Source organism: Convolutriloba macropyga, chromosome 8 (assembly GCF_964194025.1).
Source record: "Convolutriloba macropyga chromosome 8, txConMacr16.3, whole genome shotgun sequence".
NCBI classification, from domain to species: domain Eukaryota; kingdom Metazoa; phylum Xenacoelomorpha; order Acoela; family Convolutidae; genus Convolutriloba; species Convolutriloba macropyga.
Window position 1 is genome coordinate 19,673,098 of NC_134475.1, and position 13,691 is coordinate 19,686,788.

The 13,691-nt window shown below is 39.4% G+C and overlaps 1 protein-coding gene across 1 annotated transcript in view; it reads left to right on the plus strand.

The window, feature by feature from the left end:
- The first annotated feature begins 5,707 nt into the window (after positions 1–5,707).
- LOC142344560 (uncharacterized) overlaps positions 5,708–13,691 on the plus strand; it is a 65,589-nt gene continuing 57,605 nt past the window's right edge. The window contains exons 1-2 of the mRNA XM_075396322.1: positions 5,708–6,513; positions 8,828–9,010. Of these exons, the coding sequence (XP_075252437.1) occupies positions 6,273–6,513; positions 8,828–9,010 (424 nt within the window). The 5' untranslated portion in view covers positions 5,708–6,272. The remainder of the gene's footprint in view (positions 6,514–8,827; positions 9,011–13,691) is intronic.

Consider the following 13,691-nt stretch of genomic DNA (forward strand, 5'->3'; position numbering starts at 1 on the left):
ACATTGAAAGAACTTCCAACCAAATTCTGCTAAGTCAAATGTAAGACTATTTCGACTGCAAATCGATATATATATATATATATATATATATATATATATATATATATATATATATATGAAAAGATAAATGCAAGCAACAAACAATTTGTAAGTCTCGAAAGACATAGAAAATGAAAAAAAAACATCTTATTCGTACTTCCCATTTATGATTTTTTTTCTTGTTATGTTTTTGAAAGATTCCGGAGGAAGAAATTCAATAAATTGATGTCAAATTGTACGCCATAGGAACTATGACGCAAGTTCATAAGGTATATCGTTAACATATTGATATCTACGAGAAAACTTAGATTTTTTTTCCCTAAAATTTCATGATTTGTGTTATTCATTTATTAATGAAGGCAAACATATACTACTAACTGATTCAAAATTTCAAGGAAGTAAAATTAGCAGTCAATTGTAGCCCAGTTGAGATCCTAAATTAGGAATTGTTTTGAACGATCAGGAATAATCAACAGAAAATATAAAAGGAACGTGTTCACTTTTTCTCAAACAAATTTTCTGTTGTTCCGGTCTCAAGTATCCCAAATTTGTACAACTCTGCCAAATTCCAATTATTTGATTTTTAAAATGAACTATAGGAAGCGGGCTCAGCATATGTGCCCGCACAAATGGACGAAAATTAATGTTAAATCGGTTAGATCAATCCATTTACTCGAAAAAACAATAGTAGCTTACAAATACTGCCTCTGTTGGATCGACTAGCCAACAAAACAAATTCCCTACGCATACATCAGGAGCATCACAGCTGTTGAATTGCATTCATTTTAAGTTCAATAAACCCATACAAAAGAACCGCACGATAATGATTTGTTCAAATATTCGTTTAGGAGTCCAAAACTAAGATGGCGAAACCAGAAGTTATCCTTTCTTTATCCTTTTATAAAAATGAACTTCTATTCAAGTTTTGTTCGATCTCCATTTTTTATACCATAGAAACTGTATTTTCATGGTAACAACAAACAATTTTGAGAAAAATGAGCTGTGTGAGTTCTAAATGAATGCGAAAAAACAAGAAATGGTAAAAAAATATTTAAAATAGCTTAAAAAATCGCAAAATAGTTGAAACGAAGATCGATTTTTTTTAAAAATCATTAAAAAATGTATTAGCAACTTTAGCGCAACAAAAATTTACAAAAATTTTATAATATTTTTGATTATAAAACTCTTTCCCCCCCCCCCCCCCCTCCCATTTTTTTTCCTTCTTACTTTTTTACTTTTTTTCAAGATTTTTAATAGCTCTCCGTTTCAACATGCGATAAAATTTGTTTTTGAATAAAAATGATAAGTAGGCTCTAAGGGCTACAAAATATTGTTTCTCTTTTTTCACTACGATACTAAAACAGTTAAAGATTGACTAAAGAAAAAAAGCGGTCTGGCATATATATTCTCCCATTTTGAACGTGAACATGTCTTCCCTGAGGTAACAAAAACCTACAGAAAGACCAAATTAATAGTTAGATCGACTATCATTGGTTTGATTCAACGCAGACGCCCGACCTGAGTCTCCAATACCTTCTCCAATACATGGTCTCCAAGCACACAACAACGGTCAACGGTAACACTAGACAAACTTTTCTCTTTCGAGCAAATCGTGGTGTAAAGAAAAACTTCCGTCTAAAAAAGCTTGAAAAATAAGATCAGAACCTAATAATTAGAATTTTCTCCTCTAGTCAAATTGCAAATCGCAACACAAAGTCATCCCAACACAAGTTCTTGAATTATTTTCCTAAAACTCTGGCCAAAGAACTTTTATAACACAAAAATTTGGTTTTTTACATAAAAGTTGCAACTTCTCGTTGAACTCGATGTAAAATAAGAAAAAAAGATCGAAAAAACAGCTGGTTTTGTTAGCTACAAATTTAACGGCTGATCTGCCAAAAAATAGCGACAGGGAGAGCTTTACACTGCCCAGTTCGTTTTAGCGGTTCCAAATCTTTCCGGGTATTTTGTTTTTGAGGTCAGCATTTGTAACTGCATATCGGCTATGTTCTTACCGTTGCAGCACAGTTTCACATTACCAAAAAATGGCAATTTTTTCAAAATCAAAATTTTTTTCAAAACACAATACGGGATCGATTTATGTGTACTAGTGCAGTCCGATGCCGAAAAAATCAAAGAAAAAAATGTATTTCTAAAACATATTTATGAAAAAAATTCAACTTAAACTTAAGTTACGTGCGTTTTGCTGCTCACGGACAATTTTCATTGCAAGAACCGGTAAAAATTTGCCCCTCAAGAATTTTTGCACACCGTACCACTTTATTTACTTTTCAAGTCAAATTTGTTTCGTTAAATTTTGCCGAGTTATAGGAACAGCTGCTGTAGATGGGTTCCTATTATCACGCCAAAATAACTAACTGTAATTGGTACGACTATTACAATGACTCAACAGTTGCTATGACAAGAGAAAGTGTAAAAAAAGAACAACTAATACAAAAAAGTTCTCGGCTCAGCTTTTGTGCTTATACATTTCTCTTCTACGCAAGCTATGCGAGCTAAACTTCAACATCGCAAGCCCTGTTTTCTTTCGTGAAAACATTCCCTTCGATTGGTAGTACTAGAGCGATCTTCACGACAGGCCTCTCGCAGAATTCTTCCTTCGTTAGAATCTTTGTTGATTGAATTTCTACGTCAGAACCCTCAATTGTTTCTGCAACTCGACCTCGAGTTTGTAATACACTCGTTTGTCACTGTCTTCGACCAAACCAACGAGATCACCTGCTGCACAATTCGATTTTGTCGGTTGTTCAAAACCGACAAGTAATCTTTTCTGAATTAGTCCTAGATGAGATTGGAGCGATTTTGCGGTTTTCAAGAGCCCTCGATGATCTACAAACTCTTCTAAGCATGGTAAATATGGCAGACAATCCTTTTTTGTTACCAATCAAAAAGTGGTCTGGGTATTAGCTACCGGGTCGTTTCTTACACAACTGACTGGTAGCAATGGTCTTGCATTTAATGATAGGTCAACAAGAAACATTGTGGCTGTGAGAACATCTTCCGTAATTATTCTGTTTCCCCAACACCGCATACACTGATTTCTTGCAACTTCTGACTAGTCGCAGAGTGGTGTCGCGGGCGGGTTGAAATTCAATCTGATTCCTTGTTGGACTAAATGCCCTTCATTCTGTTGGGCAAGTAAACAAACAGCACAATCGCTTTTAATTTCTGCAAACAATTATCACTGTAAAAGCATCAAATCAGGCTACTCCAAAATTTGCGACAGTTGTTGACGCAACAAGCTTTTCTGTAGGTAGCCTGGCTGACAGTGGGTATTTTGTTTTTGATTAACTTCCTGGGAACGTGATACATTTGTTCTTTATTGAACACAAAATTTCCTACGCCAATAACCCAGAATTGGTGCTGAACAATGTTTCTCACATGTTGAGTCCCCTCATGAAAACTGTTCTGGTGCTCGTTACGCAAAAATAACTCAAGAACGTGATGCTTCCAAAGTAACAATAATGGGTGCTTTGCATTAAAGTTATTTGAGTGTCACCCATTCTGCCTTTGGCACAAAGAAGTCCCCTTTTGTCAGATGAAGGGTAAAAACTGTAAAATTTTGCAGAGATAAAAGTTATGACAAAGCCCTGAATAAATACAAAAACCGCGAGGAAATTACCAAAAACAAAAAACAGCTTACTTTTGATTCACAATAAAAGTTGATTAGTGCGATAGGTAGCAGTCCGAAATGTTTCCGAAAAGGTGCGCCCAAACAAAAGCTTTTGCGCTCGCATTGCCAATTTTTCACCCGTTTTTGTTCTTTCTTTCAAAAATCGTAAGAACACAGAACAATCAATCTTCTCGGTTCTCATCAAACCTTTTTTTGCTTTTTTATAATTACCCCGCGCTAATGCTAAGTGTTTTTAATAAAAAAACAACCGTGATCTGAAAAAAAAGATAAGAATCATCGTCCTTGATAGAAAATCTCGAAAATCAAATAAGAGATCGCATGTACGTCGATAAAATTTACCTTCATGAAAATAAATCAACGCCAGTCAATGCTGTTCAAATTTTACGTTCGTGATATCCAGTTTCAGAAAAAGTTTTCAATAATAGCTACACCTTCGATTTCTCAAATAACCTCAAACCACTCTGAGATTTCTATACGTACACTATCTATAGAGGAGCTTTTGATTTTTTGCCAGGAATTAGAGGCAAGATCTCACGGACGAGACTCCGTTTGGAGCACCATAAAACCTGTTTGTTTCGGTTATCAACTGTCTAGAAAAATTGGCCGACTCAGCGACACTATTTCTTCTCAAGACTAGGTGTTCCAGCTAGTGGAATTGTTGTCTGGTCTACGGAAATGGAATGCTTCCAGACTAAACGCAACATTTCGACTGTTGCATTTTAAAAATTCTTTGATCACAGAATGTCTCCAAGGTTTTGTTTTTATTAAGCATTGGGGGATTTGAGGATAAACTGAGATTTTTCCAAGTTATTATTTAGCTAGAGCTTCAGTGCTCCTGAAATTATTGAGCAGACGTTTCCTTGTAACCTATTGTCTGTCATCAAAGCTCCCAGTGAGAGTTAATTTCAGGAATATAAAACTGGTTTCCACCGCAGTAGGAGCTTGCATTACGAGATGCCAGAAAATCCAAAAAAAACTAAATCACCATTATCAGAGATACAGAATTTTACTTTATCAACTTATGAACACTGAAGTTTATAAATAAAAGATTATTTAACGTTCCATGGTGAACTTCGCAAAAAATAAATGACATATTTTACATTTAAAAAATTCAGTTTCTTTCGAACTATACCTGAAAATTCCAATATACCTGTATGAAACCCACGCATGATGGCGCCAGAATCGATCATAATATCACAAGAAAAGAAGATAATTTCTCAGACACAATTTACAGACTGTTCTATTTTCATTTAGAGACAAGCACACAATTGCGGCCAGAATTGCACGCGTGTTATTATACCATCAGTGTAATCATCAACAAAAGGTAGGCACGTTGCTTTAAGTACAAAAGCTCTCTTTGTTCACGAATTTCATCCACAAGCCATAAAAGCCTCTCAACCGATGAGCACTTTCAGTACAACCGGGGAAAGTGCAGCGCCATATTAACCTCTAATGCAGAAATTGCCAATTGACCCGAGACAACAAAACAAAAAGAATGTTAAAAGGGCGATAAACAACACAAAACAACCGCAAGCACACAACTGAAACAATAAACATACACATCGTCCGATTCATCCATATTAGATCAAATTCGTATTGTTACCGCCAATAGATCAAAACTGAAACACAAAACCAAAAATTGTACAACGAGAGAACTATTTAGTTCCTGAAATACCATTCTTTCTCTATCGTCCATTTCAAAAGTTAAAAATAGTTCGGTCTCAATTTTATTGCAGAATATCAGGCAACCAAAATTCATCAAATAACTCTTCGTAACAATTTGTCAAATCTGCGAAAATTAAAAACGATTGCAAAAATCATGAACTATAATAACGATTATGAAGACAAAATCGATTACAGAAATTGACGTGTGAACAAATTTCAAAAGATGCAGTCACTCAGTCATCAATCATAGGTGACAAAAACAACAACAATAATAACAACATCAGCGAAACACCCCCTGTGAACACCAATACCACAGTGATATGGTAAAGAGCATTACAGGTTTGTAAATCCATGTTTTTACGGAAAAAACAGACCATTAGTACAAAAACGAACAACTCATTAATGTGTCTGGACACAAAACATAGTCCATTAAAATCATAAGCGCGACTATCTTAAGTCTATTCATATTTTGCGATCCCGCAAACTGCTTCAGCAACTGAAATATAACTCGCGATTATAAATAGCACAAACTGCACACCTTTTTAAACAGTTGACATAGCAGACGACATAAGTAATTACAATGACCACATTCCATCAAGAGAAATTATCATTTGAAAATTCCGTCAACAAATTTATAACAAACTTTACTGCTTCGGAGCATCTGCTTCTCAATTATGGTCATTATAAACTACACCACCCAGAACAATAACTCCCCAATAAACTGGAGTTCTAAATTTTTTTAATGATAGTCAAAACTATTCTTAATTTTGGGCGGATCTCGCACTGTACTTCATTCTGGGCCAATACCGCAGAAAAGTTTGCAATTTAGTTATTTTTAAAAACAATTAGGCAATGGATGCAAAAACATCTTTATATACTATTGCCAACCTCAGCTCATTTATAAATCTAAGAAATGTATGAAATGACCAGTGACGAATACGACGCTTTCATAGGTCCAGCGTCTCCTTCCGATTCCCGGAGCGGATCCCCAAAGAGGTCTGGCTTTCAAATTCTGGACGCAGACTTCGTACGAGATGCTTTTGGGTTTTCAAATCGAGGAGTGATAAGTGACAGAAGGAACAACACCAAAGGAATCCAAATAGCTACAAATGTGGACTTGTCTCAGTGGTCGGAGGAGGAACTCATACAATTAGGTCAGATATGTTAAACGATGATTCAGTTAGTCAACAATTAATGCACCTTTAATTCCTAAGACAAGTGAGATTTACTATTATCAAGAAGGTAGAACAACTAACCAAATGTCAGAATCGCTATGTTGTAGAATTACGACACCGCAGCATTATGCTAGCAATATTTACAGAAATGAACTGATATATTGATCCAAGCAGACTAAAAAAACTCAAAAATCAAGCAGCAAAAAATTTTTGATTTAAATCATTTTTATGATATAGATCAGAGTGAGGGAGATCGCCTATTATCATAAAACTAACATAAAACCTACGCAGAAAAATTTTTAAATTTCCCTAAATACCTGCCTTCCAAATCATTAGAAAAAAATTGACCAAAAAGTGATAACGTCGATATAAGAGATCAAAATGCCACGTGCGATTGCAACCAGAACTCGAGCACTAAAAATCATTTTCGCGACAAAACTTTATTGGCGACAGAAGCGGAAGTCATATTAGCCACAAAATTAGTAATATAACCAACTGCTTGCAGAATAATAATCGAGACAGAAAGATTATCTGGACCTGTCATTAAAAGAAACTAAGGAAAACCTTGGACGGCAAATTCTGGAGGTGAAGCAAAAACTTGAAATTTATATAAAAACTTGAAGGCCTTGTTTAAGACGTAGGAAGACATTTAGCATGTACATATTCAGCTGCTAAGCGATAGAAGTAATTGATCACAGCTTGTATTTTGAATAAGTTTGTATTTTGAATTGATAAAGCGGGGTGAAATGCTCGCAGGAAAAATTTGTTGTAGAAGCTAAAAAGACATAGCACAAGTCCTACACCACAATTCAAAGAATTTTTTTGATCTATTCTGATTCACCCCCCCCCCCCGTCTTTCTTCTCTCCCCCCTCCCATTAATTTTATGCGTTGTTATACAGCACATTACTGTGTAACAAATAGCAAGTGCGCCTGGGGGCATAAAATTAATATACCCATTAAGCTGAGGGCCAAAAAAAAAGATCAAAATTTTGTTTGGCTCCAAAAAAAACAGAACAAGAATTGAATTGAAATTGCTCCAGATCAAAGAACTAAACAAGCGATTAAAATAACTGACTAGCGTGCGGGCGAAATGCTCTCAGACGACTATCGAGCGTTTGGGTAAAGCAAGCTGGGGGTTTGGGATGCTAGCATTAGGGGTCGGGGTGGAGGCTTTGGAGCCGGGGTGGGTGGATGTCTGGGGGGGGGGGGGGGGGGGGGGGGGGTAGAGATGGACTATTGGATGATTGGAGGCGGAGGATGGGGATGGACGAGGGGATGGGGGGCGACTTGAGGCAGGGGACGATAAATTGTCCTTTGCACCATGTTTTTATGTTTTCTCGGCAGCTTCGGTGATTTCTACACTTAAAGACTGGTAAAACCCTAAACAAACTGCTCAGCCACAATGCCCTCCCGGCTTTACCTGTTTGTCCCGTTTTTGAGAACAAAAGAAAAACAACCGCACGACAAATATATTTGCTACAAACTTTGTATGAGAATAAATAAAAATAGCGGTAAAGTGACGTACGTGAACAAAAACTCTACCAAAAAAAAACAAAAAGTTTGGAGTAAAATATTTCAGGCTGCCAAACCACTGTGTTCCGCTCAACGTCGTGTTTCAGCGTAATCAAAGTGGGCGTGCACGCTTTACACTGTAGACGATAAAATCAGGGAATATATCAGTAAAAAAACAAATCATGAAAACGATAAAAATCCATCTCGACTCAAATTATAAAAACAAACTAACTCAATTTGAAAAATGCATATACAGGTGTATACAAAAAAGAAAGCCATTTTCTCCATCTACTCAGACTATTAAAATATTAAGAAAGCATAAATAGACTCATAAACTTTTCTAATTTTGAATAAAATGATAGAGCTAAGGCGCTGGTAAAATAGTTATGATTTTTGCATTTCTTTTGTCTTATTTCTCGACAGAAAAACTTATTTGCACCAACACAACTGTGATTAATTGACAGCAAGAAATACCTACGACCAATGGGTGTCTAATATTACATTAAGATCTATAGGTGTCTGATATTAAACCCCAAATAAAACAAAATGGGAATTAAAGGAAAACCAAAATGTTCGAGGAAAATCAAGTAACTTTATAGTGTTTCTTGGCAACTAATATTTAAGTTTTCATGAAACCCCTCAGGCCAAAAACAATACTGACTAAAAATGTGCTTCATCAATACAGATCTCATGCACAAACTATACAAAACAAGCTGAAAACTGTTGAAACAGGCTGAAATCTAAAATTATGAATTTATTTCTTTTTTGGTGTAATGTTAGACATGCCCGAGGAGCTAATAGAAAAACTTGCACCCTACCTTGGGAAAAGGGGCCTGGAGGCGGCCCAAGCACTGAAGGAGAACCCGTTAGAGATCACGTGGTATGACGCAGACATCTTGTCCAAGGCAGTGATGAAGTACTGGGCCAAGTACTATGGCAACATTTACGACGAATCTGTCAAATGTTAGTGTCCTTACCACTATGCTGATCGCACTTACTCAAACGGCATTAAAGGTTACTGAACAAATTGTCAGCAAGCCATAGATATATGAAAATGAGACATTCGATGAAAATCATTTACGCCTTTTAGGAAACCTATTGAGGATCTTAGAGCACTCATTTTGCTGAAGGTTTTCAGACTATAGAGTAATGCAATCAATTAGAATGTCACTCTCAATTTGTTGTCACTGAGATTATAGCATAATTTGCTGCAGAACAATTGCGTTAATTAGTAAGTTACAATTGAAGTAACCTGTTAATGCCCAGTATTAACTTCTCCATTATATTGTAAAGTGCATGCCCTGTTTTGTTGATTGTGTATCACTTTGTAATGTGATAAGGTTATTGAAAGTCATGTAAGAAGAGAAATGAGTTGTAACTTTTGATGTCATGAAACCAAACAAGTAAACGAAGCAATTGAAACTTGAAATAATGAGAACAAAAGAGACATGATACGACAAAGAAGGAAGGATAGACAACGTCGTGATCATATTGGCGCTTCGATGATTTCCACCAACAAATGAAGCAAGTTTACCTCAAGGAGATGAGACAGCAAGGAAGTGGTCCTTCATCAATGTGTAATAGGAGTGCTACAACTGCTGGTAACGAGTCAATTTTTTTCTTGGTCAACGTCAACTCTGTGAGTACAAAATATTGAAAATAACAGTCGGGAAGTAGTCAAGTGGTTTGCTCGTATTCAAGGTCAGGAGGAAGCATCATTTTGAGAGTTGAAAGTGTATAAGCCGTTCTCTACGGTAAACTATCAAATAAGCTTCGGGGCCTTTTGTAAGTTGGTAGTGGTTTAAAAAAAACGAATTGACGGATAGACAATTCAAATATTGGGTTGAGGAACTATATGCCAAATTGAACACCGTTTTTTACTTTGAATTTTCGAGAAAAGCTAGGGTACAAAAACAAGCTCTAATTGGTGACATAATTTTGTAGTTGTTGTCATTAAAAAAATATATTTGAACTATTCGGGTCCTGTGAAGTTTTTTCAAAGACTACAATACCAAGACGAGCATGATGTTTCTTTGGAAACAGTCTTGCACCGCTCCCCTTCGACCCAGCTGCCATCGCCAGCTCCAGTAGGCGCCTCCTACTGACTTCATTGACACTTAGTCGTGTCATAGCTCCATCAGTCGTGCGCCAACGCACTCCATCACCCAAGCTGCCATCGCCAGCTCCAGTAGAAGCCTCCTACTGACTTCATTGACACTTAGTCGTGTCATAGCTCCATCATCCGTGCGCCAACGCACTCCATCACCCAAGCTGCCATCGCCAGCTCCAGTAGGCGCCTCCTACTAACATCATTGACACTTAGTCGTGTCATAGCTCCATCAGCCGTGCGCCAACGCACTCCATCACCCAAGCTGCCATCGCCAGCTCCAGTAGGCGCCTCCTACTGACTTCATTGACACTTAGTCGTGTCATAGCTCCATCAGCCGTGCGCCAACGCACTCCATCACCCCAGCTGCCATCGCCAGCTCCAGTAGGCGCCTCCTACTGACTTCATTGACACTTAGTCGTGTCATAGCTCCATCATCCGTGCGCCAACGCACTCCATCACCCAAGCTGCCATCGCCAGCTCCAGTAGGCGCCTCCTACTGATTTCATTGACAATCAGTCGTGTCATAGCTTCATCAGCCGTGCGCCAACTAACTCCATCACCCCAGCTGCCATCGCCAGCTCCAGTAGGCTTCTCCTACTGACTTAATTGACACTTAGTCGTGTCATAGCTCCATCAGCCGTGCGCCAACGCACTCCATCACCCCAGCTGCCATCGCCAGCTCCAGTAGGCGCCTCCTACTGATTTCATTGACACTCAGTCGTGTCATAGCTTCATCAGCCGTGCGCCAACGCACTCCATCACCCCAGCTGCCATCGCCAGCTCCAGTAGGCTTCTCCTACTGACGTAATTGACACTTAGTCGTGTCATAGCTCCATCAGCCGTGCGCCAACGCACTCTATCACCCAGCTGCCATCGCCAGCTCCAGTAGCCACCTCCTACTGACTTCATTGACACTTGGTCGTGTCATAGCTCCACCAGCCGTGCGCCAACGCACTCCATCACCTCAGCTGCCATCGCCAGCTCCAGTAGGCGCCTCCTACTGACTTCATTGACACTTTGTCGTGTCATAGCTCCATCAGCCGTGCGCCAACGCACTCCATCACTCCAGCTGCCACCGCCAGCTCCAGTAGGCGCCTCCTACTGACTTCATTGACACTTAGTCGTGTCATAGCTCCATCAGCCGTGCGCCAACGCACTCCATCACCCCAGCTGCCATCGCCAGCTCCAGTAGGCGCCTCCTACTGATTTCATTGACACTCAGTCGTGTCATAGCTTCATCAGCCGTGCGCCAACGCACTCCATCACCCCAGCTGCCATCGCCAGCTCCAGTAGGCTTCTCCTACTGACTTAATTGACACTTAGTCGTGTCATAGCTCCATCAGCCGTGCGCCAACGCACTCCATCACCTCAGCTGCCGTCGCCAGCTCCAGTAGGCGCCTCCTACTAACTTTATTGACATTTAGTCGTGTCATAGTTCCATCAGCCGTGCGCCAACGCACTCCATCACTCCAGCTGCCATCGCCAGCTCCAGTAGGCGCCTCCTACTGACTTCATTGACACTTAGTCGTGTCATAGCTCCATCAGCCGTGCGCCAACGCACTCCATCACCCCAGCTGCCATCGCCAGCTCCATTGGGCGCCTCCTACTGACTTTATTGACACTTAGTCGTGTTATAGCTCCATCAGCCGTGCGCCAAGGCACTTCATCACCCCGGCTGCCATCGCCAGCTCCATTGGCCGCCTCCTACTGACTTTATTGACACTTAGTCGTGTTATAGCTCCATCAGCCGTGCGCCAACGCACTCCCACACCACTGCTGCCCTCGCCAGCCCCAGTAGGTACCTCGTATTATAATTTTTCACACTTAGAAGTACCACTGCTTACAATCCTTGCACTCAAACACATCATCTGTAAGTGCGTGTTTCTATAGTTACCGTCAATTAGCTCGAAAGTCAAAAGCGTTCAACAGGAAAATGAAAGGACGAAAACAGTCAATCGCCAGCACTATACGGCTCTTCTATAGAAGGCTAAATACGATCGAGGAATTGAAAAATGAGATAGAGGCTCAAGTAAGTAATAACACTGAAATAGAAATTGTTTCTTTAACGCATGAAGAGTTTAAACGTCTTATGGGAGAAATCGAAAATATAGTTGATGAGTTAACGGAATCAGACAATCAGGACGCTGAAGGCCCTTTGGCAGAAGCTGATCAACTCATTCGATTGAAGATGGAAGTAGCCCAAAAAGTGAAGCGACACGAAATGCTCCGCCGAACTCTTACTTCTCGTCCAAACAGTGCAGCCTCTACTCAAAGCAATCGAACAACAGCCTCCACAGTAGTTGAGACAAACGCAAGAAATTCAAGGGAGCTCACCAATAGCGACACAACTGGAATTCACATCAGTGAGCCAATTGATGACGAACCTTCAAATACTGAATCATATTTAGCTGAAAATTCCGAAACTTCTACAGATCAAATTTCAATAACAGCTCCAAATCAGCAGGAAAATTCTGAACCGGTCTTCAGTAGTAGACTACACGAACAAAATGTAACTCCAAATATGGTCCTACAGAGCCCTGCTTCACAGCAAACTGTAATGACCAGTACAATTGTCAATCAGGACGCAACATTACAAAGATCTCTTGAGAGTGGAAACTATTTCTTTTCTGAAAATACGACGAACATCCACAATTTGCCAACATGCATTACAAGTTTTGTTCATGGACCTGACACAGTTCAAACTACTATGCTACACCCCCAACAAGGTTCAGTTGCTTGTTCGTCGAGACCTTACTATAACCCTACACCATGGTCAATATCATCATCATGTAATCAATGGCCTACAGCATTCGCCTCCTCGGCAATCAGCAATCAATATGTTCAAGCACCTGTTAACTACGAATTACCAGTTTCTGTGTCTCAGCAAAACCATCCATTCTTTGCAAATCAATTACCAACTACATTAAGTTGGAATTCTAACACAGATCAAGGTCAGTTTAATTACCGGTTTCGAAATCCACATCGGTCTGTAAAGCTGCCTGACATTCGCATACAAAAGTATGATGGTGATCCTTTAAAGTGGAACGAATGGAGCAGCATGTTCACATCTACAATACATAATAACCCTGATATAACAAATACTGAAAGAATGAGCTACCTGCAATCCTTTGTCATCGGGCCTGCCAAGGAATGTATATCAGGTTTTCTGTGCAATCCAAATTTTTACAAAGATGCGCTAAACGAGTTAAATAGACGCTTTGGGAATCCCCAAAACGTGGTTTCTGCACTTACTCAAGAACTAGAAGCCTGGCAGCGTCCCCAAGCCAATGACCATAGAGCTCTAATTAGCTATGCAGCACTCCTGCGGAAAATAGTTCAAACATTTCTAGCCGATGGCTTCAACGCTGACTTGAGTGCTACATATCTACTTAAATTAGCACGTGATAAACTCCCAAACTCGCTCAAAATGAAATGGAGTGAGCACACCATTGACAACAATATTCAAAATCCAGGAATTTTGGAGTTCTCGGAATGGATGGACCGACACTCTCGCGCCTGTGAACAATTGCAGGA